General features: G+C 41.4%; 1 protein-coding gene across 1 annotated transcript; it reads left to right on the top strand.

The window, feature by feature from the left end:
• Positions 1–854: 854 nt before the first annotated feature.
• LOC132780692 (acyl-coenzyme A synthetase ACSM3, mitochondrial-like) lies at positions 855–26198 on the top strand. The gene is made up of 14 exons (XM_067473463.1): positions 855–939; positions 9801–10036; positions 13318–13528; positions 14659–14869; positions 16719–16862; positions 17308–17464; positions 17903–17982; positions 19286–19409; positions 20387–20467; positions 22276–22377; positions 22542–22669; positions 24475–24574; positions 25189–25308; positions 26109–26198. The coding sequence occupies exons 1-14, from the start codon at positions 855–857 to the stop codon at positions 26196–26198; spliced, it is 1869 nt and encodes a 622-aa protein (XP_067329564.1).
• Positions 26199–26784: the final 586 nt, after the last annotated feature.

Below are 26784 nucleotides of genomic sequence, written 5' to 3'. Positions count from 1 at the left end.
AAAGTTAAAACAGTAAAACAGTAGCACAATTCCAAAAGCCAAGATTACTATGAAGGAGAAATGACAGAATAAAACATAGTGGGTTTTTTTCATGTTAGGAGTGACTTGAGAAACTGCAAGTCACTTCTGGTGTGAGAGAATTGGCCGTCTGCAAGGACACTGCCCAGGGACGCCTGGATATTTTTATTTTTTACCATCCTTGTGGAAAACTTCTCTCATGTCCCCACCTTGGGATCCAGAGCTGAGAGAGGGAGCCCATTCGCACTCTCCCTGGATTCAAACCTCCGACCTGTCAGTCTTCAGTCCTCCCGGCACAAGGATTTAACCCATTGCGCCACCAGAGGCTCCTAACAAAGTGGTGAGATGCTATCTTGAAATTGTGGTATTCTTAATGACTGAATTGTTGTAATTAATTATAATTACAATGCCAGGCTCATGAAGCAGAATTTTGGGAGAAAATTGAGCATTAATGCTCAGTAGGAGACGTCCCATAGGAACGTCCATGATTCTTCATCACTGAAGCAATTCAACACAGGCAAATTTAACAGCTCCAGTCCTACATGTTTTTACCTACTTTCTCCCATTTTCATCTACATCTGAAGCTCAGAAGATACTTTCTAACCAGCTCCAGTTCCCTACATTTCAGAGTCAGTTCACAGGAGAGAAGCAGAAGTCCCCTTGTGTCGTATAATGGGATCCATGTTGCTTCATCTATGAACTGTTTCAGAAGTGTGTGGAAATGGTAAGCAGGAGGGGAATCTTGTGACGTGGTTTCTTATACAAAAAATTGACACAAGGCGTTATACGCCCAACTACGTTGCATATGGGATCCCTAGTATTTCCATGAAGAAAATATGGCCTTTGAGACTGATGAGGACTCTCCTGACCTGAACACAATGCATACCTCCAGCAGGCACCTCATTGCTTCAGCTGCCCCTGGTGCTATAGGATCATTGGAGTCAAATAACTGGAAAAAAAATATTTAGCTCTGAAGCAATTCTCAAATATCATGATCCTGTGGCCAGTCAAGGAACCAGTCAAGCCAGTTGTGACCATATGTGCTTATCTGTCAAAGACACTGAATGGGCCAAAAGGCAATTGACCAGTCTGGGAGAAAGAGCCTGCTGTTTTGGAGTCATTTCTTAGAGGGTGCATCGTGTGAGCAGACCATCACACTTTGGAGGAGCCGAAAACACACTGGAAACTGAGCTCACCAACAGGTTAGATGGGTCAAATTATTTTATAAGTTCCAAATTAGCATCTTGACTGGTGCTTTATCATGATTGCTCTATCATCCGAGTTGGAGAGAGAAGGAGGTGGACGTAGTGTTCAACAGCCCCCAAAATACAGTGGTCTCTGCAAAATTGGTATAAAGAAGTCTGAATTCTTAAAATATGACTTCTTGCAGTTTGTTCATTGGTAAGATTGAATAGTACTTCACCTCACCAGGCTGTAATGAGAGGAATCAAGTTGCTTGCAGACCATTTTCCACATAAGATACAATGTCTCTAAGAATTCACTTACCAAGTCCTCAATGACTTGGTTTCTAGAGATGGTGAAGCCCGGTGGCTTCTATGCCAGTCAACCTGCTCTGCACTTCCTGATCGAGCTTTCCAAGGTGCTGAAATCTTTCCCCTAAATCAGTGGTTCCCAACCTTTGGACTTCCAGATGTTTTGGACTTCAACTCCCAGAAATCCTTGCCAGCTTGACAGCTGTTAGGAATTGTGGGTGCTGAAGTCCAAAACATCCAAATGCCCAAAGGTGGGGAACCACTGCCCTTAATAGATTTGGCACCTTGAAAACTTCAGTCCAAAACTCGGAATGGAGTCCCTACTCTAGTGGCTGGCCATAAACCATCATCTATCTACAGACCTAAGAATGAGTTCTTCCTCCTCTGCTTTCAATGAGTCATGTTCATATTATAATGGCACGTATTTCAGTAAGACTGGTGTTGAAGTCCATGGTTGAGAAACAATTATTATTATTATCATCATTGTTGTCATCGTCATCCCTCTGGAGATACACAATGGAGTAAACTTATTCATGGGGATAGGGGGTATCTAGAGACTACATTCTTGTATCCATCTTTTAAAAATGTTTATTAGGTGTGTTATCTATTGAACAGGGCCGCAATGGCACAGCGGGTTAAACCTGAACTTGCTGACTGGAAGGTCAGCAGTTCAAATCAGCTGGATGGAGTGAACTCCGGCTGTTAGCCCCAGTTTCTACCAATCTAGCAGTTTGAAAACATGCAACTGTGAGTAGATCAATACGTTTCGCTTTAGCAAGAAGGTAATGGTGCTCCATGCAGACATGCCAGCCACATGATCTGGGAGGTTGCTATGGACAATGCTGTCTCTTTGGCTTAGAAATGGAGATGAGCACCACCACCCAGAGTTGGACATAACTAGACTCAGTTTAATGTCAAGGGGAAACCTTTACCTTTATTGTATCTATTGACCACCATGAGTTCTTATAGGCAGGTAGGCAAGAAAACAATACAGATGATGATGATGATGATGATGATGATGATGAGACTTCTTGCAGTTTGTTGCAATGCCAAGTTCATGAAGCAGGTTCATGTAATATGACTTCTCTGGATGTAGATGAACTACAACACCAAAACACAAAGTCAATGCTCACCAAACCATTCTAGTGTTTTCTGTTAGTCATGGGAGTCTGTGTGCCAAGTTTGGTTCAATTCCATTGTTGGTGGAGTTCAGAATGCTCTTTGATTATAGGTTAACTATAAATCCCAGCAACTACAACTCCCAAATGACAAAATCCTTTTTTTTTTTAGTGATGGTCACTCCCTGGGTTAGTAGGTGTCTTGTGCCCAAATTTGTTGGCAATTCGTCCAGCAGAAAATATCTTTTCTATTGAGTTCAAACACTTATTAACTTCTATAAAAGGTCCAACCTACAGGCTTCTGCCAGTTTATTTATTAAGAATGAGTAACCACTCAAAATGATGAGTTCCAACAGACCTCTGGCCTAAGTATGGACTTGCTTCTTGACCCCTCATTCTAAGGTTCTGTACACCTCAGTGCCACCGGAGTCCATTTTAGTTCAAATGTTATTGATTAACCAGTACAAAATTCTAGGTTGTAAATGGGACTACAACAAAAATGTCAGAGCATGGAGAGATTTTGTTCATTTTGTTTCAGCCAACCATGACCTCATATTCCGTGCCTCAAATATTTATTTTATTTATTGAGAGGTAAGAGTTACAGCCATAGGGTTAAAGCCTTCTGCCACCATAGCACAACATATAACTATAACGACTTCATCACACGTAATAAAATAAGCGTTCCTACACTTTTAAGAAACGGCTACTGACAGAGCCCATCACATGCCACACACTTGTTCCATGGGTTCCAGATATTTCACCATTTCTAAAGTGTGGGGTTTTTTTTTACCTATACTTACTAAGTCAATTGGGAATCGACTTATTTTTCAATTCCCTTTGAAGAGACAAGGAAAAAGGCCCAATTTAACATGTGATGGGAATACCCATCACATGTTAAATGTGGTGGTCATGTGAAATTACTTTAAAATTTGGGAAAGGGTATTTAAAGAAATAAGTGCAAGAATAAAAAATTGAGATAGAGAAGGCTAAACTGCTGTGCTGCAGAAAAATCCTACTGATCGAAGGGTCGGCAGTTTGATCCTGAGTCAGGTTGCGCACCCACTGCTAGCCCCAGCTCACCTGCCTACCTAGCAGGTCGAAAGTGGAGATGTGAGCAGATAAATAGGTACTGCGTTTTGCGGGGAAATAATAAAGGATATTGATTGGAGGAAAGCTCCTCGACATGGAAGCTGGAGCAACAGCACCCTCCTGTGGCTGGAGTCGAGCACAAACTCCAAGACACCAGAAATAAGATGGGAAAACTGCCTGTATCTCTGTTTGTTTTGTCCATCCTTGTTAAATTGTATAATCAGCATTGAATGTGTGTCTGTAAGTCACTTTGAGTCCCCTTTGGGGTGAGAAGGGCAGGGTATAAATAATGTAAATAAATAAATAAGTACATTACTTATGCCTGACAATATAATTACCTCACAAGAGGAGATGGCATTGGTCTCTAACCTACTAACAGCTGCAAAATTATCAATGGCAATTTTTTTGGAAAAAGAAAACATTTAACTAGAAGAATGGTGCAGAGAAATTTGGAATATAGCTGTTAATAACAAGTTGATTTGCGATATAAAAATTAAAAAGGGAATATCGAAACAAACAGATTTTTGGAAAATACGAGGAAAATTTATTGAGTATATCTTTAATGAGGGAAAGGGGTACAAGCCAGCAACAGAAGCAATGAAATTTTGGACTTGTGAAACAAGGTTTTGTGTGTGTATTTGTGTGTGTCAGGAGCAACTTGAGAAACTGCAAGTCGCTTCTGGTGTGAGAGAATTGATTGTCTGCAACGATGTTGCTCAGGGAATGCCCGGATGTTTTGATGTTTACCATCCTTGTGGGAGGCTTCTGTCATGTCCCCGCATGGGGAGCTGGAGCTGTCAGAGGGAGCTCATCTGCACTCTCCCTAAATTCGAACCTCTGACTTGTCGGTCTTCAGTCCTGCCGGCACAAGGGTTTAACCCATTGCACCACCGGGGCTCCACTTGCCAGGTGATGAATGGGAATGTGAACATCTTGTATATATAGATAATTGCATTTTCTATTCACTCTCAGATAATTCCATAATTCTACCATCCTGATACAAGATGAGTTGGTTGGTCCTGGTAAAGGTAGCACGAAATAAGGGTGGGGAGGTATAATAATAATAGTAATAATATAAAAATAAAACATGTATAAGTAGATCAAAAAGGTGTAATATGGATACATGTAGCATTAGTTGTAACCTGGGAAAGTTAAAAATAAGATAAGTATACTTAAGGTGTGTTTCAATTTTTTTACTGTTGATTTGTGTAAAATAGGGTATACTCTTTTGACATCTGGAATACTGTGTCCAATTCTGGGCACCGCAATTTAAGGGAGATGTTGACAAGCTGGAATGTGTCCAGAGGAGAGTGACTCAAATGATCAAGGGTCTAGAGAACAAGCCATATGAGGAGCGGCCTAAAGAGCTGAGCATGTTTAGCCTGCAGAAGAGAAAACAGAGGAGGCATGGTGGCCATGTATAAAGATGAGATGGGAATTCAAAGGGAGGAGGGAGCAGGCTCGGTTTCTGCTGCCCTGGAGACTAGGACATGAAATAATGGCTTCAAACTACAGGAAAGGAGATTCCACCAGAACATTAGAACTGTGAGAGCTGTTCAGCAGTGGAACTCTCTGCCCTGGAGTGTGATGGAGGCTCCTTCTTTGGAGGCTACTAAACAGCGGATGAATGGCCATCTGTCAGGGATGCTTGGAATGCAATTTTCCTGCTTCTTGGCAGTGGGTTAGACTGGATGGCCCACAAGGTCTATTCCAACTCAATGATTCTATGATTCTATGATAAGATATTGTAAAAAGGGGACATGGTGTATACTTATACATTTTGATTTATAAATCTAAAGATTAAAAAAAAAGAAGTCACTAAAGCCAAAGTGGGCAAATTGTGACCCTTGAGCTTCATCAGTTCCCAGGGTTCTTTACACATCCCTTGGGCTCTCCAGGCTGCCAAAGTCCAGGCCCTCACACAGGTCTAATTGCCCTTTCATCTGATACACTATGACCCCCGTTCCTCAATTTATCCCACATTGTTATGGTTTTTATTGTTAACGGCTTTGAGTGTCTTTTGGCAGAGAAAAAGCAGGGTATAAAAACATAATAATAAACTAAAAATAATACCCTGGAAAAGCAAAATGTGGATAATAGCAAATTTATTGAAATGAATGAATTCTGCTGGAATAGAATCTCTCATCATCGCCATGAATTTGCTAGGTCATCCAACATGACTTTATGGGACTTTCCTGCAGAAGCAGAGCATAAAGTAGCCTGGAGGGCTGAGAGAGGACATATGTTGTTAGATGCAGGTAGATGAAACCATTGGTCTTGGTTCTATAGGTATGGGGAGGGGGTCATAGTTTACAATCCTAATGTTGTTGAGCAACAGCACTCTCCTCCCCAAACGCTTATGATCAATATACACTTCAAGCAAGAAATATGGTTTATTTGTTTATTTTTAAAACATTTTTCGCTAATACAGAAAAGGAAGGGGTCTGAGGCTATTAGGAATTGTGGGAATTGAAGTCCAAAATACCTGAAGGGCTGAAGTTTTTTAAAGAAATATCTCAGAAATTGCAGAATATTTCAAATATTTTCATAGGCAATCACTCATGGCAGAGTATGTTTTGCAGGTGGCCTTACTCTAGAAAAAGTGTGACCACTTGTTGTCCACCAATAGGATTCTAACTCAAATTATTGGACTAAACGTTCTCTGTATTCTCCGAGTTCAGCAGACCACTATACAAGCAATTTATGTATTTATTGTGTCAGAAGGGAATTGCAAGTACAGTTATAATGTATTGTCGAAGGCTTTCATGGCTGGAATCACTGGGTTGTTGTAGGTTTTTCCGGGGTATATGGCCATTTTCTAGAGGCATTTTCTCCTGACGTTTCTCAGAGGATGCTTGCCATAGATGCAGGCGAAACATCAGGAGAAAATGCCTCTAGAACATGGTCATATAGCCTGGAGAAACCTACAACCACACAGTTATAATGTATTTAAAAACGCAAACAAAGTTAAAAGCTTGGCATTATACTAGATTTCCTTTAACCAGAAGCTGGCACTTGATGCGTCTCTGGTGCCGCTGTGAGAAAGTCCTCCATTCTGCATGTGGCAGAGCTCAGGTTACATTGTAGTACATTGTCTGTGGTTCGCTCTCCTCTGCATTCGCATGTCGTGGACTCTTCATTTCTTAAGGTTGGCTCTGCATCTCGTAGTGCCAGACTGCAGCCTGTTCAGCGCCTTCCAAGTCACCCAGACATCTGTGTGTCTAGGAGGGAGTTTATTTATTTATTTATTTATTTATTTATTTATTTATTTACTGTATTTATATCCCACTCTTCTCAGCCCTTGGACGACTCAGAGCGGTTCACAATAGCAAAATTCAATGCTCAAAACAGTTACAAAACATTATTAAAAAGTTACAAAAACTTAAAACAATAGCATGATAAACAATCAATTAAACATCATATAACATCTCATTATCATCTCATGGAGTTTCTCATCAGGTATCAGCCACTGACCGAGGTTCTAGGTTTTAGCCTGCCACTTTCGGACTTTTGCTTGCTGAGGTGTTTCTTTGAGTATCTCTGTAGATCTTAGTCAGCTGTTTCTTGATTCAAGCCATTGGCTTGCTGGTTGATATCCAAACAGAGGATGGTCCGGAGATGTCAATACCTTGACCCTTTCATTACAGGCTGCTACTTCCTGATGGATGTCAGGTGGTGCAATACTGACTAAACAGTATAATTTCTCCAGTGGTGTTTGGTGTAGACATCCTGTGGCAATGCAGCATGTCTCATTAAGAGCCACATCTACTGTTTTAATGTGGTGAGATGTATTCCGCACTGGGAATGTGTATTCAGCAGCAGAGTAGCAAAACGCAAGGGCAAATGTCTTCACTGTGTCTGGTTGTGATCCTCAGATTGTGCCAGTCAGCTTTTGTATAAAATTATTTCTAGCACCCAATTTTTGCTTGATTTTCAAGCAGTGCTTCTTTTAAGCCAGAGCATGGTCCAGGGTGACTCCCAGGTATTTGGGTGTTCTGCAATGCTCCAGTGGGATTCCCTCCCAGGTCATCCTCAGAGCTCGAGATGCTTGTCTGTTCACAAGATGAAAAGCATATACCTGTGTTTTAGATGGATTAGGAATCAGCTGTTTACATCCAAGCAATAATCCATGCTGATTTATGATCAGTTTTAAAATGGAGAAGAAGAGCCTTGCTGTCCATTTCAAACATTTATTAACTGGGGAGGAAAGGAGAAAGTGTGCCTTTTGTAAATCAGCATATCTCCAGTTGAAAGTTAACGTTTGATAGTGGGAAAAGGATCTACTAATGTACAGCTACATTTTAGTGCATTATTTTCTGGTTTAAAGTTAATGGTTCATTTATGTATGAAATACATACTATTCGACTTTCTTTAAATCCTGTGGTTTTCCTTTCGGTCTGCAATCAATCTACTATCCAGAGAGTGGAAACTTCCAGTCATCCGCTTACATATGAACAGGTAGATATTCTGTATTCTGTTTCTTGCGATTTAGAAAAACCGGATAGTGATAAAAACTGAGAGTCTTGTTTTTCCAAGAGTGCATCTATACCACTTTAACTGCCATGGCTCAATGCTATCGGATCATAGGAGCTGTAGGTTGCTTGGTGAGGCACCAGCATTTGTAGTAGAGTTCTGTGTGCCAAGTTTGGTTCATTTCCATCATTGGTGGAGTTCAGAATGCTCTTTGATTGTGGGTGAACTATAAATCCCAGCAACTACAACTCCCAAATGACAAAATCAATCCCACCCCACCCTCCACCCCATCCCACCAGTGTTCAAATTTCAATGTATTTGATATTTGTGCCAAATTTGGTCAAGTGAATTAAAATACATCCTGCATATCAGATATTTACATTATGATTCATAACAGTAGCAAAATGACTGTTATGAGGTAGCACCAAAAATAATGTTATGGTTGGGAGTCACCACAACATAAGGAACTGTATTAAGGGGTTGTGGCATTAGGAAGGTTGGGAAACACTGATTTATGATCTAATGAAGACGATAATGTTTTAAATTTAAATGTCTAGATCAAATGGAAAAAAGAAACAAGACTTATTGGAAAACATGGATATTCCATGGTCTCAACTGCAACCCATGCCATATGGATTAATTGGCCAATGAAACATACAAAAGTAGATACCAGGGTTTACAAGACTTTTAGCCTTCTCTGCCAGAAAGCGCTGGTGCCTCACCAAACTACAATTGCCAGGATTCAATAACATTGAGCCATGGTAATTAAACACTATTGGGGTGGTGAAGTTGTTTTGGGGTGTGGGTAAAATGAACTATGGATTTATTTTATTTTTTTGTCGTGTCAGGAGCGACTTGAGAAACTGCAAGTCGCTTCTGGTGTGAGAAAATTGGCCGTCTGCAAGGATGTTGCCCAGGGGACGCCTGGATGATTTAATGATTTGTGGGAGGCTTCTCTCATGTCCCCGCATGAGGAGCTGGAGCTGATAGAGGGAGCTCATCTGCCTCTCCCCGGATTCGAACCTGCGACCTGTTGGTCTTCAGTCCTGCCGGCACAGGGGTTTAACCCACTACGCCACCGGGGGCTCCATGAACTATGGATACTGAGTCCTTACACCAGGGGGTTGTACTGTAATGGATGCCCCCGCTGGAGTTGTCATCACATGTAACTTCTTCAGTTCCCTATTCTCTTAGGAGCCCCAGTAGTGTAATGAGTTAAACCCTTGTGGTAGCAGAACTGAAGACCAACAGGTCGAAGGTTCAAATCCAGGGAGAGCGTGGATCAGCTCCCTCTGTCAGCTCCAGCTCCTCATGCGGGGACATGAGAGAAGCCTCCCACAAGGATGGTTCAACAGCAAAACATCTGGGCATCCCCTAGGAAACTTCCTTGCAGATGGCCAATTCTCTCACACCAGAAGCGACTTGCAGTTTCTCAAGTCGCTCCTGACACACACAAAAATTAGAAAGCTGGAGGAGTTTGAGTTCCTACTTATGAAAACACAATGGATGTAGACAAAATACCTAATTTCATTGGAGTGTTATTTACTAGTTCTCAATCAGCATCAGCCCTACTCGTTAATTCATGATATCTGGATTTGTTGTTTAACAGAATTTGGGATTATCCTTCGACTCTTACTACACGGGAAGGGATTTGTGTTGGCTGAAATGAAGTTTCTATCTAGACTCCCAGTCTTAAAACCCACCTTTGCCCCCAAATGGCCTTATCAAATCAAAAACCAAGCCTGCAGTGGATCACCGTCTCTGGACTTCTCAGACTATGAAGATGTGCCTGAGTATTTCAATTTTGCCAAAGATGTGCTGGATAAATGGGCCCAAAAAGAAAAGGTATGGCATTGTCAATATTCTTTAAGCATTCTGATGTCATACATAGATAAATAAAAAAAGAGTACCTTCACAATAAACTTGAGCAAATCTCTCCCATTTTGAAGTATGTAGTACACAAAAGATGTAGGAACATTGGAAACTTCCTTATACCAGGGCACACCATTGTTATGTCTAGTCTGATGTCTAGCTTCCAAGATGCCAAAGATGGGAAGACCTATATATACCTCTGTCTATGTACAGTTGTATGTCTTGTCGGTGTATAACAACATTGAATGTTTGCCGTATTTGTGTTCTGTTATCCACTCTGAGTCCCTTTCGGGGTGGGAATGGCGGAACATAAATACTGCAAATAAATAAATACATACATACATAAATGCATAAATAAATAAATATTGTCGGCCCTGACATGGTTTCCATAAGTATTGTATTTCATCACATAATAGTCACACTTTCCTCCTTTTCTCATCAAAAAAGAGGTGATTCGACTATTATGTGAGGAAAAAAATCTGCCTATGATTCTTTAATTTCTGGATTTTTAAAAATAAAATGCCTTACCTCTGAAAAGGGAGGAGGAGGAGGAATATTTCAGCCTGAAACAAACAGCTCAATTAAAAAATAATTAAAACAGCAGAGCCATTTGGTGTTGACTCTCGCTTCCTTTCTTTCTCTGAAGTCAAGGCAGTTAAAAAACTGTGAAGTGGAGGTCTTTGAAGCCCCATTCTTCTTTCCTCCATTTCCACTCCAGGGCAAGGAAGTTTTAAAAACCTGAAATGGAGGTCTCTGGAAATCAGATCTTCCCTCCATCCTCCTTTCTCCAAAGAACGCCATTCTAGGTTTTGTAAACTGCCTTGCCTCAGAAGGAGGGAAGAGGGAAGAGTGAAGCTTCAGAGACCTCCATGTTATAGTTTTTAAACAATCATGCCTGTCAAGAAGGAAGGAAGGAAGGGAAAATCAGTCCCAAACGGGGTGCGACTATTATGTGAGAGGAACAAAAATATCATTTTGGCACCTATCATTTTATTATGAGAGCCCTAAGCACAAAGTGGGATATAAAATAATAATGGATAAGTAGAATTAGGGGGTTAGATTATTTATTATCCTTAATGCACATATATTTTCTTTATATTAAGGAATATAAGAACATAATGAAAGTCATCCATATTTGAGCAGTAGTAAAATGAGATTTTGGAACCCAGAGCATTGTTTATTTATTTATTTATTTACTTTATTTGTATACCGCAGTTTCTCAGCCCGTAGGCGACTCAACGCGGTTAACAACAAGAGCAAAAATTCAATGCTAACAACATACACTATTTAAAAACAATTAACACCGTAATATACTAAGTAATTACACATCAATAGACAACACATTAACATCTCGTAACTAGAATCATGACCCAACTCGTCATCCGTAATTCCGTTTTCCTATATTCATTATCTTGTCACTGCTCAGTTATTGACATATTTATTTATTTATTTATTTATTTATTTATTTATTATTTACTTTATTTGTATACCACCTTTCTCAGCCCGCAGGCAACTCATAGAAAAGCATAGAAAGTTTGCATGAACATACCTGTAAAATTGCCCTTAAAAATTCTGAAAGTGACTAGAAATCATTATTTCTTTCATCCTAATCAAGGAAACTTGCTTTGACTTCTGTTGATTAGTCTCTGGGCACATCCACACTGGGTGGAAAGTGCGCAAGCTCCCAGGTATTTGTTGAGGGCATCCAAACGATTTCACCACAAAGCAGGAAAACACTGCATTGTGGTGAGATTATTTGTTAGCAGGAAAGAAGCAGGTCTTCTTGAAAGACCCGTGTCTTTCCTGCTGTGGGCAGAGTGTTGACTGCCTTTTCAGAAGCCCTGGGACTTTTGAAGGGGGCATCCACACAGCTGTCTCACATTTTCCGGGCTGAATCAGACCTGGGAAATGCAAGAGGGCTGTAACGCCCTCCCCAAACCCCCCTTTAAAAATAAAAGAACTTATCTGACTTCCATTTGCATGTTGCCAGAGCTCTCCTGGTGTGTAGGAATGATGTGCCAGGAGAAAGGGGGAGAGGAAAATCACTCCTGACCCCACCCTTTCTCCTAGCATGACATTCCTAGGCACCAGGAGAGTTCCAGCACCATGCCAATGGAGGCCAGGTGAGTTCTTTTATTTGTAAAAGGGGGTTGGGGGGTTGGGGAGGGGGTTAGCATGTACAGTTGTTCTCCCGGAAGGTTCTGGGAGCGCATCTACACACTTATCTGCAAAAGCCCTGGCTTTTGCTGCTACTGTATGGACTACAGTCTGCCCTGACCCAGGATTCTTAAACCCAGGTTGAAGCGAACTTTACCACTGCCCTCTGCCAAAGTAGACCCATTGAATGAGTTGATGAATGGTAACTTCCGTTGATTCAATAGGTCTACTCGATTTGTAAATAGCAATGGAATCCAGGCCTTTATTTTTACCTGCTACATTACCGATGTGATAGGGATCCATCAAACTGCTGCTACATCCCAAAATAGTTAGTTAAAGATAGCTACATTATTTATTATTTGTTTTTACTTTTCCCCAGTTCTATTAATGGAAATAAAACTGGAAAGTGGACAGACCTAGGACCAATGCTGTGAATGTTTGATGCCAAGTGAAAACATTTTTATAGGCATTTTTAAGGGGGAAATTATTCATATTTATTTTTCTAGCTAAAATACCATAGTTAAATGTTGTGGAACCACTATTCAGATTCTAGGCTGTTCTTATTGTACTGGATTTTCAAACTTTATGTCCATCACGCTGAAACCATCTTTGGAATAAAGATGGGGTTTAGAAACTTTTAATGGACCGTGGCACAGCAGGTTAAACTGCTAAGCTGCAGAACTTGCAGACCACGAGGTCGGTGGTTCAAATCCGCTGAATGAGGTGAGCTCCTGTTGTTAGCCCCAGCTTCAGCCAACCTAGCATTCAAAAACATGCAAATGTGAGTAAATCAATAGGTACAGCTTCAGCGGAAAGGTAATGGCACTCCATGCAGTCATGCCGGCCACATGACCTTGGAGGTGTCTACGGACAACACTGGCTCTTCGTCTTAGAAATTGAGTTGAGCACACACATTTATATTTATTTATTTACTTTACTTTACTTCTATACCGCTGTTCTCAGCCCGGGGGCGACACACACACACACCCCGCAGAGTTGGACTCAACTAGACTTAATGTCAAGGAGAAATCTTTACCTGTACTTTAGAAACTTTCTAAACACATGAATCATTTGATATAATGTATTGTTTCTGACAGGATGGGAGAAGGCCTTCCAACCCGGCTCTCTGGTGGGTGAATGACAAGGACGAGGAGGTGCGCTGGAGCTTTGAGGAGCTGGGCTTCCACTCCAGGAAAGTGGCCAATGTGCTCTCAGAAGTATGCGGCCTGGACAAAGGGGATGGGCTCCTACTGATTCTCCCAAGGGTCCCAGAATGGTGGATGATCTCAGTGGGCTGCATGCGGACGGGTCAGTACAACCCAACTGATGCTAACGAACCATAATAATCGCAGAGAGGCTGCAGCAGTTTGCTTTTGCCTAAGTGGGTTAAGTTCCTCAAGTACAAACTTCTTTTGCACTCTGAAATCAGTTTGCAGCAAAAGAAGTTAACTGAGGACCAAGGTGGAATTAGAAGCAATTTGACTATGCATTAAAACCAATAAAAGCAATGAAAGAAAAGAATATATTACCTTGATAGAGACAATAAACATTTCTACACACTTAAGAAACTGCCACCGATAGTGCTCTTCACACAATGCAAGCTTCAAACATGGGGTAGAGGTATCTTGCCATTTCTAAAGTGTGGGTTTTCCCCACTATTCCTGAATTGATTGGCAATGACTTATTTTTCAATTCTCCACTTAGAGACGTGTTGGCTCATGTTTAACTTCCTGTCCACAAGGACTCCAAGATCTTTTTCACACGTACTGCTATTGAGTCAGGCGTCCCCCATTCTGTATCTTTGCATTTCAGAATGGGGGGATGCAGTTTTAAAAGGGTGCCTTGACTCTGCTTCATTGGAAGGGTGTTGAGGGCAAACAATTCCAGAAAATGTGGTTTCTTAAGACTGATGCCTTAACTCTCATCTAATTAAAGGATATGAGGGAAAACGATCCCAGAAAAAGTGGTTTCTTAAGAAGGATGCTTTAACTCAGGTCTTGGTATGAGGACAAATGACATGGGAGGAGACATATGTGTCCAGTGAGATGGCAAATCAAATGAATAAATCTTAAAGAAAGCAGAGCAAAAGATTAGGTGTGATGGTGGTAGGGAAATCTTCCATTTCATTTCAAAATGGGGCATGACAAAACTTAAGGAAAAACCAACACTTTACTTCATTTTACTTATCCCGTGGGATGAAGTCCCTTGACTTAACCAGACAATTCTAAGAAGCCCACTTACATCCAAACACTTTCTTCAATCTCTGTACCTGATCTGAGAATGCAGAAGAGATCTTTTCTCTTTCTCACCTTCTTTGCTTGTCCTTTTGTGTACTAGGCACGTTTTTCTCTCCTTCCCATCCTGTTGCTTGTTCTTTTCTTGACTAGACATATTCTTCTCTCCTTCCCATCCTCTTTGCTTGTTCTTTTCCTTCCTAGGCGTTGTCTTTATGCCAGCAACGATCCAACTGAAATCTAAAGACATCCTATACAGGCTCCAAGCTTCAAAGGCCAAATGCATAATCACAAATGATGCCTTGGCTCCATCAGTAGACTCTATTGCATCTGAATGCGACTCACTGAAGAGCCGGGTCTTGGTCTCCAAAGGCAAGAGGAGAGAAGGATGGCTGGACTTCCATGACCTTGTGGCGTGAGTATCCCCTTTCCTGCTTCATAAGGCAAATGATCATCTCAAGATGGATGGCAGCAGGAGATGAGATTGTGTTTTCACAGTCAGAACAGTTATCCCTTGACATTTGCATATTTGATTATTCACAATACTTGATTAAAACATTCTCTTTAAGAATCTCTAGGTCCTCCAGTGTGACACTATGGTCAATTTCTTCCAGTCAAGCTGGAGGACCTAGGGATCTCCAGAGAGTGCAATTCTGTGGTCTACTTCCATCAGAAATCAACTATGGAATCATGGTAGAACATCTCAGATTTCCTAAAGAGGTGTTTTCTTTTCTTTTTTAATAGTAAATTTATATTACATTTCTATTCATTTTGTTACAAAGAACCATCTCTACAATTCATAGAGTTATTTCTTCTCCTTTCCCCCATTGTGCTACCCATTGTGCTCCCCATCTCCGGAGTCGTCCTTTTCTTTATTATCTCACCAGAACCTCATTTCTTCTGGTGAGGGTTGGTTCCCACCTTCTTTCTTTAATTTTTCTTCAATAATTTATTTCCATATACTTTCAAAATCATTATTCTCCTTAGGTCTTCTTTAACCTTAAGATTATGTGTTAATTTATCATTTATTGCTAATTTCCAAATTTCCTCATACCATTCTTCTGTCTTAATTTCCACCTCTCCTTTCCAATTTTTTTTTGCTATTAGTAGCGTTGCAGCTGTTAACAATATTGTTATCAAACTCTTTTCATTTTTATTCCATTCATCTGTATTATAGATAGTTAACAGTATAGTTGCCAGATTTATATTAAAAAAATTCTTCATAATACTTTCTAATTCTACTATAACTTTTCTCCAAAACCTCTGTACATATTTGCATTGCCACCACACGTGAATATATGTTACCCTTTCATGGCAATCCCTCCAACATTTGTATTTTCGAAGGCTTTCATGGCTGGAATCACTGGGTTGTTGTAGGCTTTTTCGGGCTATATGGCCATGTTCTAGAGGCATTCTCTCCTGATGTTTCGCCTGCATCTATGGCAAGCATACGCAGAGGTTGTGAGGTCTGTTGGAAACTAGGAAAATTGGGTTTATATATCTGTGGGATGATGTCCAAGGTGGGAGAAAGAACTCTTGCCTGCTTGATGCAAGTTTGAATGTTGCATTTGTTCACCTTGATTAGCATTGAATGGCCTTGCAGCTTCAAAGCCTAGCTACTTCCTGCCTGATGGAATCCTTTGTTGGGAGGTGTTTGCTGGCCCCGATTGTTTCCTGTCTAGAATTCCTCCAACATTTTTCTGAACAACTTTTGTCCATATTGTGTATCTTTATAAGGGTCAGGTACCATTTCCAATAAAGAGGTGTTTTCTCAGGTTAAAATAATTAGGAATTTCTGTCTCTAGAGCAGTGGTTCCCAACCTTTTTTTGCCCAGAGATCACTTCACCAGGGACCACTTTGACCACTCTCCAACAATTACGAATCAATTTTTGGTCATCTTTAGATTTGGTTTGGTTATTTGGGGTGCTGATTCAGAAAATTGCATTGGATAGACCACATCAGCTCTACTTCCTGATACAGAGCATATGCCATCCAGCAGTCGCCATCTCCTCGCCCACAGAAAACTATATTTAATAAGCCTCGGCACTATAAAAGGGTTTCATGAGACCAGTTGCTCTTGTTGCAACGGTGTAGTAATTATGAGGCTACGGACCATATTTTAGTTCTTGTAGACCACAGGTTGGGAACCACTGCTCTAGAGAGAGCCAATGACTTTTGAAAAGTAATTTTCTAAACTCTGTGTTGACCCTTTGTTCTGATTCATCGTAGCTCGTACCTAATTTGCCTGCTCTCTGTTTTAAAGAGCTGCATCTGATAGCCATCAACCTGTTAAAACCAAGAGTCAAGACCCAGTGAGCTTCTTTTTTACGAGCGGCACAACGGGCTATCCCAAAATGGTGAAGCAGTCCTGCAGTAATATGGGGATTGGAATGAGACACATTGGAAGGTATGTTTGTCTCTTTTTAAAATCTTTGGGGAAAATAAACATAACCATCCCAGGTCTCAGAGGGACCACTGCTTCCATGCTTTTGTCCCTTCTTTTTCATTCTCCCCCTTCATATCTTTCCCCTCTTTCCTTTCTCTTCCTTCCTTCTGGAGTGACCTTCTTTGTAGTCTTTGATTATGTTTCTGCATGGCTGAAAGGGGATGGTCTAGATTGGTGTTTCTCAACCTGGGGGTCAGGACCCCTGGGGGGGATCATGGGGGGGGGGGTGTCAGAAGGGTCACCAAACACCATCAGAAAACACATGGGATGATGTTAGGGATGGTGGGAGTTGAAGTCCAAAACACCGGGAGGGTTCAAGTTGGCCCATGCCTGCCCTAAGGCAACCCAGAACCAACTCGATGACAAATATGAATAACAACCTGTGTTTGCTACCTTTTTTTAACAGGACCTGGATGAATCTGAATCCTTCTAGCATGATATGGGCTTTGTCCGATACAGGCTGGGTCAAGTTTCAGTTTGGCAGTTTGTATGCTTCCTGGAATGAAGGAGCTTGCGTATTTGCACACAGCAAAAACCAGTTTGACTCACTGGTGGTTCTAAATGTAAGAACAATATTCCTTTATTGGCAGTTATTATTTCTTTAACGTGTGCTCTGTCTTTCCCCTCACAAGGGACCCAAGGCAGCTTACAACATGATGAAAACAGGGGCAAAGATTAGGACAAGATATAAGCAGTTCCTGAGTTACAAACAACCGACTTACAAATGACCCATAGTTACAAATGGGTGGTGTGACAACAGGAAGTGTGCGAAACCTATTCCTTGGAAAGGAAATTCACTTCTGGAAGAGTTATTATCTTGGGGGACAATATTTTTTTTAAGGCAGACAGTGGAAAGCAATGTAATGGAAACACTGGTAATCCATTCAGAAATGTCCAGGAGGGAAAATGTTCCGGGCCAAAGTTTATACGTCACATGCAAAGCCTGTGACACTCGATTAACCAAGTGACAATTAAGCATGTGTTCTCTCTTACTTCCTTAGTGTCTGTCCAAGTATCCAGTGACAACCTTCTGTGGCACCCCAACGATTTTCCGCATGCTGTTGCAGCATGATGTTAGGAGGTATGGTCACTTGAACGGTAGCAATAATAACCTATTTCTTTTAGTTTGCTAAATCCAAAGTGCATTTCTCAAGAAGAAATGCTCAAACTTGGAAATCTCCAATTGGTCCTATGGAGGAAATAATCCTGAAAGGGCTATGCCATCATTGTTGAAACTTCCCATCATGTTCATGGGTTGTGCTGAAGTTGTGCTGCATCAGCCAAACATCAGGGCAGAATTTAGAAAAGTTACTTCTCGGGGGGCCCTGGTGGCTCAGCAGGTTAAACCACTAAGCTGCTGAACTTGCTGACCGAAAGGTTGGTGGTTCGAATCCAGGGAGGGGGAGAGTTCCCACTGTTAGCTCCCCAGCTTCTGCCAACCTAGCATTTTGAAAATATGCAAATCTGAGTAGATCAATAGGTACTGCTTCTGCAGGAAGGTAACGGCGCTCCATTGAGTCATTCTAGCCATATGATCTATGAGGTGTCTACAGACAACACCAGCTCTTTGGCTTAGAAATTGAGATGAGCACCGCCCCTCAGAGTCAGACATTACTAGAATTAATGTAAGGGAAACATTTACCTTTACCTTACATCTCAGGGCCTCCAGGTGGCACAATAGGTTAAACTCTTGTGCCGGCAGGACTGCTAACTGAAAGATCGGCAGTTCGTATCCAGGGAGCAGGGTGAGCTCCCATCTGTCAGCTCCAACTTCTCATGAAAGAAGCCTCCCACAGGATGGTGATAACAACAAGAACAAGAGCAACAACAACAACAACAACAACAACAACAACAATCTTTATTTATACCCCATTATCATCTCCCTGAAGGGGACTCGGGGCGGCTAACATGAGGCCAAGCCCAAAAATACAAAACAGCAAAATAAAATACAAAACAGAAAATTACATCACAACAAAATACATAAAGTAAGAAGATAAAATAAACAAGCAAAATAACATAATAATAGTCAAACACAAAGGGCGGGCCAAATGCATAAGATAAAATGGTAAAACATCCATGCGTCCCCTAGGTAATGTCCTTGCAGATGGCCAATGCTCTCAAACCAGAAGCGACTTGTAGCTTCTCAAGTTGTTCCTAACACAAAAAAACCTTACTTCTCAGACTATAGTTTCCAGAGTTCGCCAATCAGTTTCAGAGTTGTAGTCCCCGAAGATCATTTCTCCAAGCTCTGGTTTGCCAAGCTCTGGGTTAGGCCTTTGCTTATTTTGGAAATAGGAACTGGGACTCTGGCTTGCAAAATGCATACACTACGAAGTCAAGATTCTTTTCCAGGAAGATTAATAGCTTTTCATGCATTTGTCCAGATATAAGTTCAAGAGCCTGATGACTTGCTTGAGCGGCGGAGAACCCCTGCCCCCCGAAGTGATGGCCCAATGGAAAGCTCAGACGGGAATTGAGATCCACGAAGGCTATGGCCAGACAGAGACTGTATGTTCGTGCTTGGTTATCAATCTTGTCTCATCTTCTTATATTACTTTTATATTTTCACTAGCCGTCCCCTGCCACATGTTGCTGTGGCCCAGTCTGTGTATATGTGTTTTGTGTGTGTGTATATGTGTGTGTATGCATTTGCGTATATGTGTGTTTGCGTATATATGTTTTATGCATGCATTGTAATGTATTTTTTGGTTTTGGCTTTTTAAATCTCTTCTGCTGTGTTTTTCATTGTTTTTATGACTGATGGTCACTGGTTGGCCTGATAGGTGTATTGTGTCCAAATGTGGTGTCAAATCATCCAGTGGTTTTTGAGCTATGGTAATCCCACAAACAAACATTACATTTTTATTTATATTTTTATTAGTTATACCCATAAAAGTTTGAGTTGGTCATTTTAAGAGGCAATCTGTCAAACAATATGCAACACAACCCCAATTAATTCATGTAAAACTGGATTGGGCAAAGTGCAGCATTGAAACTGAAATGCAACCCCTTAAATGTCAATAATATAATTTAAAGGAGGTTGTAAGGGGGTCACACATCCTTTATCATTTAAAAGCATTTTTGAGAGTAATTTCTAGGCTGTTTTTATGGGGATGGCATTTTAAGGGGAGGACAACAACTATGAGTATTTTGGGATGGTTTGGGGTTGAATGAATGATGAAGAACCATCAATATTACAAAAGATCTGCTTCTAGTGAAGACTGGAATTCCAGTTCATTTGTCACCTGTGAGGTTGTATCCATAGAGAACATCTTGATGAAATCCAAATAGTTATGAGTTTGGATTCCTGTGGGTTTTCTGGGCTGTGTGGCCATGTTCCAGAATCATTATCTCCAGACATTATGACTTTGACTATCAGCCCTTGATAGACTATGTGCAGTTATGTAAAGTACTTCCTTTTGTCTATCTGAACATTGTGTTTGTGTTCATTTCAATGAATGCCCCTCTCTGTGATGTTTCAACAGACCTTGGTGTGTGCCACCACAAGAGATATGAAAGTTAAACCTGGATTCCTAGGAAAGGCCCACCCACCCTATGATGTACAGGTAGGTCTGCTTGGAGAAGAGATTGGGCAATCTTCTTGGATCTGGGGCCAGTTTTCCTCCCAGACTTGCCAAGGGCCACAGATACATGACAGCAGGGCAAAAACATGCAGTCAATCAAACCAAGAAGTGACCAGAAAGCACTTCAAAACCCCATCTTGACAGTGACCCAGCCTTGCTTTGATACAGAGAAACTTACTTACTTACTTTACTTAGGCAATCCCTTGTTGTCTGAGTGTGATGGCCTTCCAAGTGTAGTCTCTTGGCGGTGGATACGTAGGTGTCTGTGGAGCCCTGTCCTTGACCTGTAGGTTCTTCCACAGTGAGGGCATTGGTTTCCAAGTGTAAGTCGGTCCAGGTCAGGGTTTGCTTTACGTGCCTTCCTCTTGGCACGTTTCTCCCTTTCGCCCTCCATTTGTGCCTCTTCAAATTCCACAGCAGTGCAGGTCACAGCTGACCTCCAGTTAGCGCACTCAAGGGCCATGGCTTCCCAGTTCTCAGTGTCTATGCCACAGTTTTTAAGGTTAACTTTAAGCCCATCTCTAAATCTCTTTTCCTCTCCACCAACATTCCGTTTTCCATTCTTGAGTTGGGAGTATAGTAACTGCTTTGGAAGATAGTGATCAGGCATTCAGACATGGCCAGTCCAGTGGAGTTGATGGCAGAGGAGCATCACTTCAGTGCTGGTGGTCTCTGCTTCTTCCAGCACCCTGATGTTTGTCCACCTGTCTGCCCAAGAGGTTTGCAGTATGCTTTAGAGGCAACATTGATGAAATTGTTCCAGGAGTTGAGTGTGACATTTGTAGACAGTCCATGTTTCACAGGCTTATAACAGGTTTGGAAGGACAATAGATTTATAAACAAGCACCTTGGTCTCCCTACGGATACCAAGAAATATATAGAAAAACCATCATCCTTGGAACATGCTTTTATCTTCATTTTCTGTGAGGAGGCATAGGAAGTTTCCAAGCCTTGGAAACCCACAGTGGGATTTGACATAACACCCACCAACAGTTTATAGATGTGTAACATGTGGTCGAACAACGTCAAAGGGTGATCAAGGTGGCAAACATTATTAATAAAAAGTACATCAGTTGGGAGAGGCTGCAATAGTTTGCTTTTGCCTGATTCTGAAAGGAAGGGCAAAATCTATCCTTCTTTTTGTGAGCTCAGAACAAGACATCCAGCCATGGGATCAACCATGAGGCAGAAGCCTCATCAACCACCTCCCTATTGATCTCATAGCTGGTGCATCATTCCAACCTCAGAGCAAGTGATTTTGCAAGCTGAACTCAACCAGGAAGGTGCTTGGCATGGAAGACAGTTGTCCCAAGGAGAAAGATGCAGTTTATTTTGGCTTTTCAATGGTGATCTACCTACCATTGGTCACATTCATGGCAGGGCTCAGCTGAGAAGCAGTTGGGAGCCCCAAGGAGAAAGAGGAAGGAAACAGAATGGAAATATGTGACCATCAGTACAATGTCAGTGTGATGTATTATGAGTGGAGTTGGATGGTGGGGGGAATCTGGGAAAGAATACTCTGAACTAAACCTTATTTATTTTGTTAGTATAGACAACTCCCAAGAGTAGGAAACAGCCTTCCAGAATTAGTAGACTACAGTTCCCAGCATTCCTCACCTGGCTTTGCCTGATGGGATTTGCAGTTAACACCATCTAGTAGACAGCACAAATTCCACCCATGGTTTTGAGTGTGATTTAATTTAAGATCATCATTCGGCCTTTCCTTTAGAAGGCAAGCCTTTGCTAAAGAGAAAAAAAGTAAAGTTTGAATTTGGTTTTCCTTCTCCTAGATAATAGATGAACACAACAACGTCTTGACTCCGGGAGAAGAAGGAGACATTGGCATTAGAATCAAACCCAAAAGGCCTTTGGGTCTCTTCCTTGGTTATGTGGTAAGGAAGGACACATTCAGTTTGAGTATGATGTAAAATGCTTTGTCTGGGCTGTTACACCTGGGAAGGATGGGCTAGTCACACAATCAAGACATTGTGAAGACTCAAGCGAGGAGCATGCTTGACTGGACTGACCTGACCGGAGGCTGTTTCACTGTTTTTAGGATGATCCCCTGAAAACTGCCTCCACCGAACGCGGAGACTTCTACGTTACTGGAGACAGAGGGGTAATGGCTGAAGATGGCTACATCCACTTTGTTGCAAGAGCTGACGATGTTATCTTATCTGCTGGGTACGCTCCTTTTCTTGCCGCTTTGAATGACTTTTAATCAGCCATGTAATGCAACCTGGGCTTGCAGAGTCAGAGAACCTGGACTTTGCATTCAGTCGAAATCTTAACCAACTTAACATCTTCATAAGTTAATAAGTGTGCAGGAATTCTCCAAATGCACATTACAGTGCACTTTGTGCAACTGTAACCGATGGACCGATGGATGCGCCATGGCTCTGGCAATTGCTCAAGCACACCACAGCGCACCCAAACTCAAGCTGGGAAGTGCTGGGGTGTAACCCGAGTGCTAATGTTCATCAGATGTGATGCTCATGCTTGATGTGCATCTTCACAATTCACTAACCAGGTTCTGTTGAATTTCGGCTTTGTAGCCACAGATTCATCAAATTACAAAACACACACTGTGGTGCTGAATCTCATTCATAATCCACTATCTGCTTCAGGGTTCCTTATATCCCCTGGGTTTGGTTGCAATCCTCACAATACCTGAAAGGAGAAAGCTTCCTCCAGCAGCACGAAATTTGTTCCTATTGTTTCTACCATTTCTTTTGTGTCTTCCATTTCTTTGGAAGCATGAAACAGGAAACTCCCTCACCACATAAAATTCTGCTCGACACAAAAGTCTGCTTTTGTGTGCATCCAAACTTGCCTCCTTGCCTTGGAAAGAGAATATGTATGTGGCGGAGCATGTAGGCAGGCAGGCCTGGAATTCAGCTGCAGGCACACTCCAGGCCTGCCTGCACACCCCACCACACACACACTCTTGGAGACTGTGGCGGGGCATGTGTGGCTACATTAAAGGTCAGACTAAAACCAGAAGTGAATTCATTATGCCACTGACACAAAAGCACCCAACTCTTGGTGTGTAAGGACTGAGCCACTGCCGTCCCTACTCCATCATTGGTATTGATTCATTTATCCACCCACCTGATAGGTCAAGAAGAGTTAAAGAAAACTGTTGAATTTTTAAAATAATGTAAATAATAAATAAAGGAAATACATCACTCTAACCAAATTCAATTTTTTAAAAGTACAAGCAGGAACACACCACACCTATATCCACAAAGCATCTACACATTATGCTATTATAATAAATGTTCAATGTATTGTTGAAGTCTTTCATGGCCGGAATCACTGGGTTACTGTGAGTTTGCCGGGCTGGAACATAGCCATACAGCCTGAAATTCACTTCTATGATTGAATTTGCATTGATTTATCCTATTGATTGATTGATTTACATCTCCATCTCCATCTCCATCTCCATCTCCATCTCCATCTCCATCTCCATCTCCATCTCCATCTCCATCTCCATCTCCATCTCCATCTCCATCTCCATCTCCATCTCCATCTCCATCTCCATCTCCATCTCCATCTCCATCTCCATCTCCATCTCCATCTCCATCTCCATCTCCATCTCCATCTCCATCTCCATCTATCTATCTATCTATCTATCTATCTATCTATCTATCTATCTAAATCAGTAACCTTTTTCATCAGTTCCTGACTTTTCGGGTTATTTGATTATTTTGAATCAGGTCTTATAAGTGACATCAGATCTTATTAACTTATATTAACTTATCTGTATTTCCACTGGAAAAAGTGAAAACCTGTTCCTGGACATACAAAAACTCTAACATATTTAGGTACATTTTATTGATTAGCCCGTCGGCCGTATTCATTTTACTTTCTCCTGCATCTCAGATCTTAACATCTCAAATTCTTTCCATTCTGAATATCAAGAAAGCACTCAACTTTTGTAAATCTGATTAACAAGGAACTGAAATGAAGTTCTCCTTCCTGAGTAGGTATCGCATTGGGCCATTTGAAGTGGAAAATGCTTTGATGGGGCACCCAGCCGTGGCGGAAGCAGCTGTGGTCAGCAGCCCAGATCTCATCAGAGGAGAGGTAAAACATTTAGGACATTTGAATAGCTTCAAATAGGAGCCTTCTCATGTCTCAAGACCTTCAAAAGAGGTCCCTCACAGCCGCATTTAATGGGAATACAAGGCAGTGCCTTCTTGGGGTGCATCTACACTGTAGAATTCAAGCAGCTTGGCACCACTATAACTGCCATGGCTCGATGCTATAGAATCACTGAAGTCTGGAGAGGCACCAACACTCTTTGTCAGAGAAAGCTAAATACCTTGTTTAACTACAGCTCTCATTGAGTCCATAGCATTGAGTCATAGCAGTTAAAGTGATATCAAATTGAAATAAGCTTCACCACGTTCCACAGGTTATGCTGTTCAGTTTATTTGGTATGGCTTACTCTGAGGAAAGTGTGCACATAACCTACTGCTATAGACCTATTCCATATGTATCTGGAAATTAAAACTGCATCTGATGTACAACTCCCAGCATCGCCCAGAAACTAGGCTCATTGGCCATGCCAGTTCTGGTTGCTGTAGCATTATTCTGATTGCAAGGACATGTGATACTTCTTTTGAATAAACATGAGCAGCCTATAAATCTTATTCATTCCACTCCACTCATTTTGCTTTCATTGGGTTTCGTTACAGGTGGTGAAAGCCTTCATCATTCTGTCCCCTGCCTACGAGTCGCATGATAAAGACAAATTAATTATTGAACTCCAAAATCATGTCAAGGGAACAACCGCTCCATACAAGTATCCCAGAAAGGCAAGTACAATACTACTCAGAATAGCTATGCATCGGGTTAAGGGTGACTTCAACATCTAGAACACTTCAGTGGTTATCTAGAATGGCATGTTGTTAGGATTCCTGCTTTCCTGTAGGACTTAACAGAAAAATGTCTCAATTTACCTTGAGGTGTGTAATTCAGAAAATATTTGGTAAGGGGCCAGATGTGGGTGAAGAAGGTAAAACTGTCACCACTTGTGAAGATGTTGGTCCTGCTTAGCCAAGCTGAAGGGATTAAAAAGAGATGTGGAAAGAGATGTAAGGCAGGACCATATATGCAGTTCTAGATCAGTGGTTCCCAACCTATGTATCACTAGTGGTCCACAAGAACTAAAATATGGTCCATGACATCACCGTTACAACACCCTTGCAAACGAGATCAACTGGTCATGCAAAATCCTCTTAAAGTGCCGAAGTTTATTAAATATAATTTTCTGTGGGCAAGCAGATGGCGACTACTGGGTGGCATATGTTCTGTATCAAAAACTAGAGCTGATGTGGTCTATCTAATACAATTTTCTGAATCAACACCCCAAATAACCAAACCAAATCTAAAGTTGACCAAAAACTGATTCATAACCCTTTTGGTACTAATGTTGGAGAGGGGTCCCTGGTCAAAAACAGGTTGGAAACCCCTGTTCTAGATCATAGGTCACCAACCTGTTATCAAGCCCAGGTTATGGCATCTTTGCAATGAGTTAATACAAGCATTCAATAAATGTTGGGGTACTTATGCTCTCTCCTCCTCCCCCTCCCCCACCCTACGGTTTGCATTTCAGATAGAGTTTGTTCAAGACCTGCCCAAGACAATTTCTGGAAAAGTCCGAAGGAAAGAATTGAGAAATAAAGAATGGGAGAAGTCCCACTGATACTCACAAGCAAATATGGGAGAGTTTGTTTTTTGACCCAACGATCTCAAAAGAGTAGACAGCAATGATGAATTGATTGTTGCTGTGAATGTTGCTGTGGTTATTGGATTCTAGTGGTACTGACATACTTCTGGAACATTAATTCGCTCAACTATCACTGACATTCATAAATTAGATGCAGTAGATGCTCAGTGAACTGGTGCCCATGGGGACTGGTACATGCTGGATAAGTGTAGTTTCTGGTTGCCCTTAACTGTATGCTAAACAGACCCATACATTGCAACCTTTACTGATAGAAGCTCTGATCATTTTTCCAGCTTTGATCATTTTTATTACCCTTTTTTATAGCTTTTCGGACTCTACAGTATATTTTGAGGTGCACTGATGAGAATCCAATTGTAATGCCACAGTACTTATCTACAGCAGTGGAGACATATGAAATTATGTCTTTTCTTTAAGTACATTACATTCAGTAGAACCAGATTTGCATGTTGGGTGGTTTTTAAAACTATAACCCACTAAGCCTTTCGCTGACATCAGAAAAGGTTTCTGATTAGGAGATGTCGTTGTAACCCATTGGCATAGC

Source organism: Anolis sagrei, chromosome X (genome assembly GCF_037176765.1).
Source record: "Anolis sagrei isolate rAnoSag1 chromosome X, rAnoSag1.mat, whole genome shotgun sequence".
NCBI classification, from domain to species: domain Eukaryota; kingdom Metazoa; phylum Chordata; class Lepidosauria; order Squamata; family Dactyloidae; genus Anolis; species Anolis sagrei.
Note: the sequence above shows the minus strand (reverse complement) of the source record. Positions and strands in the feature narration are given on the sequence as shown.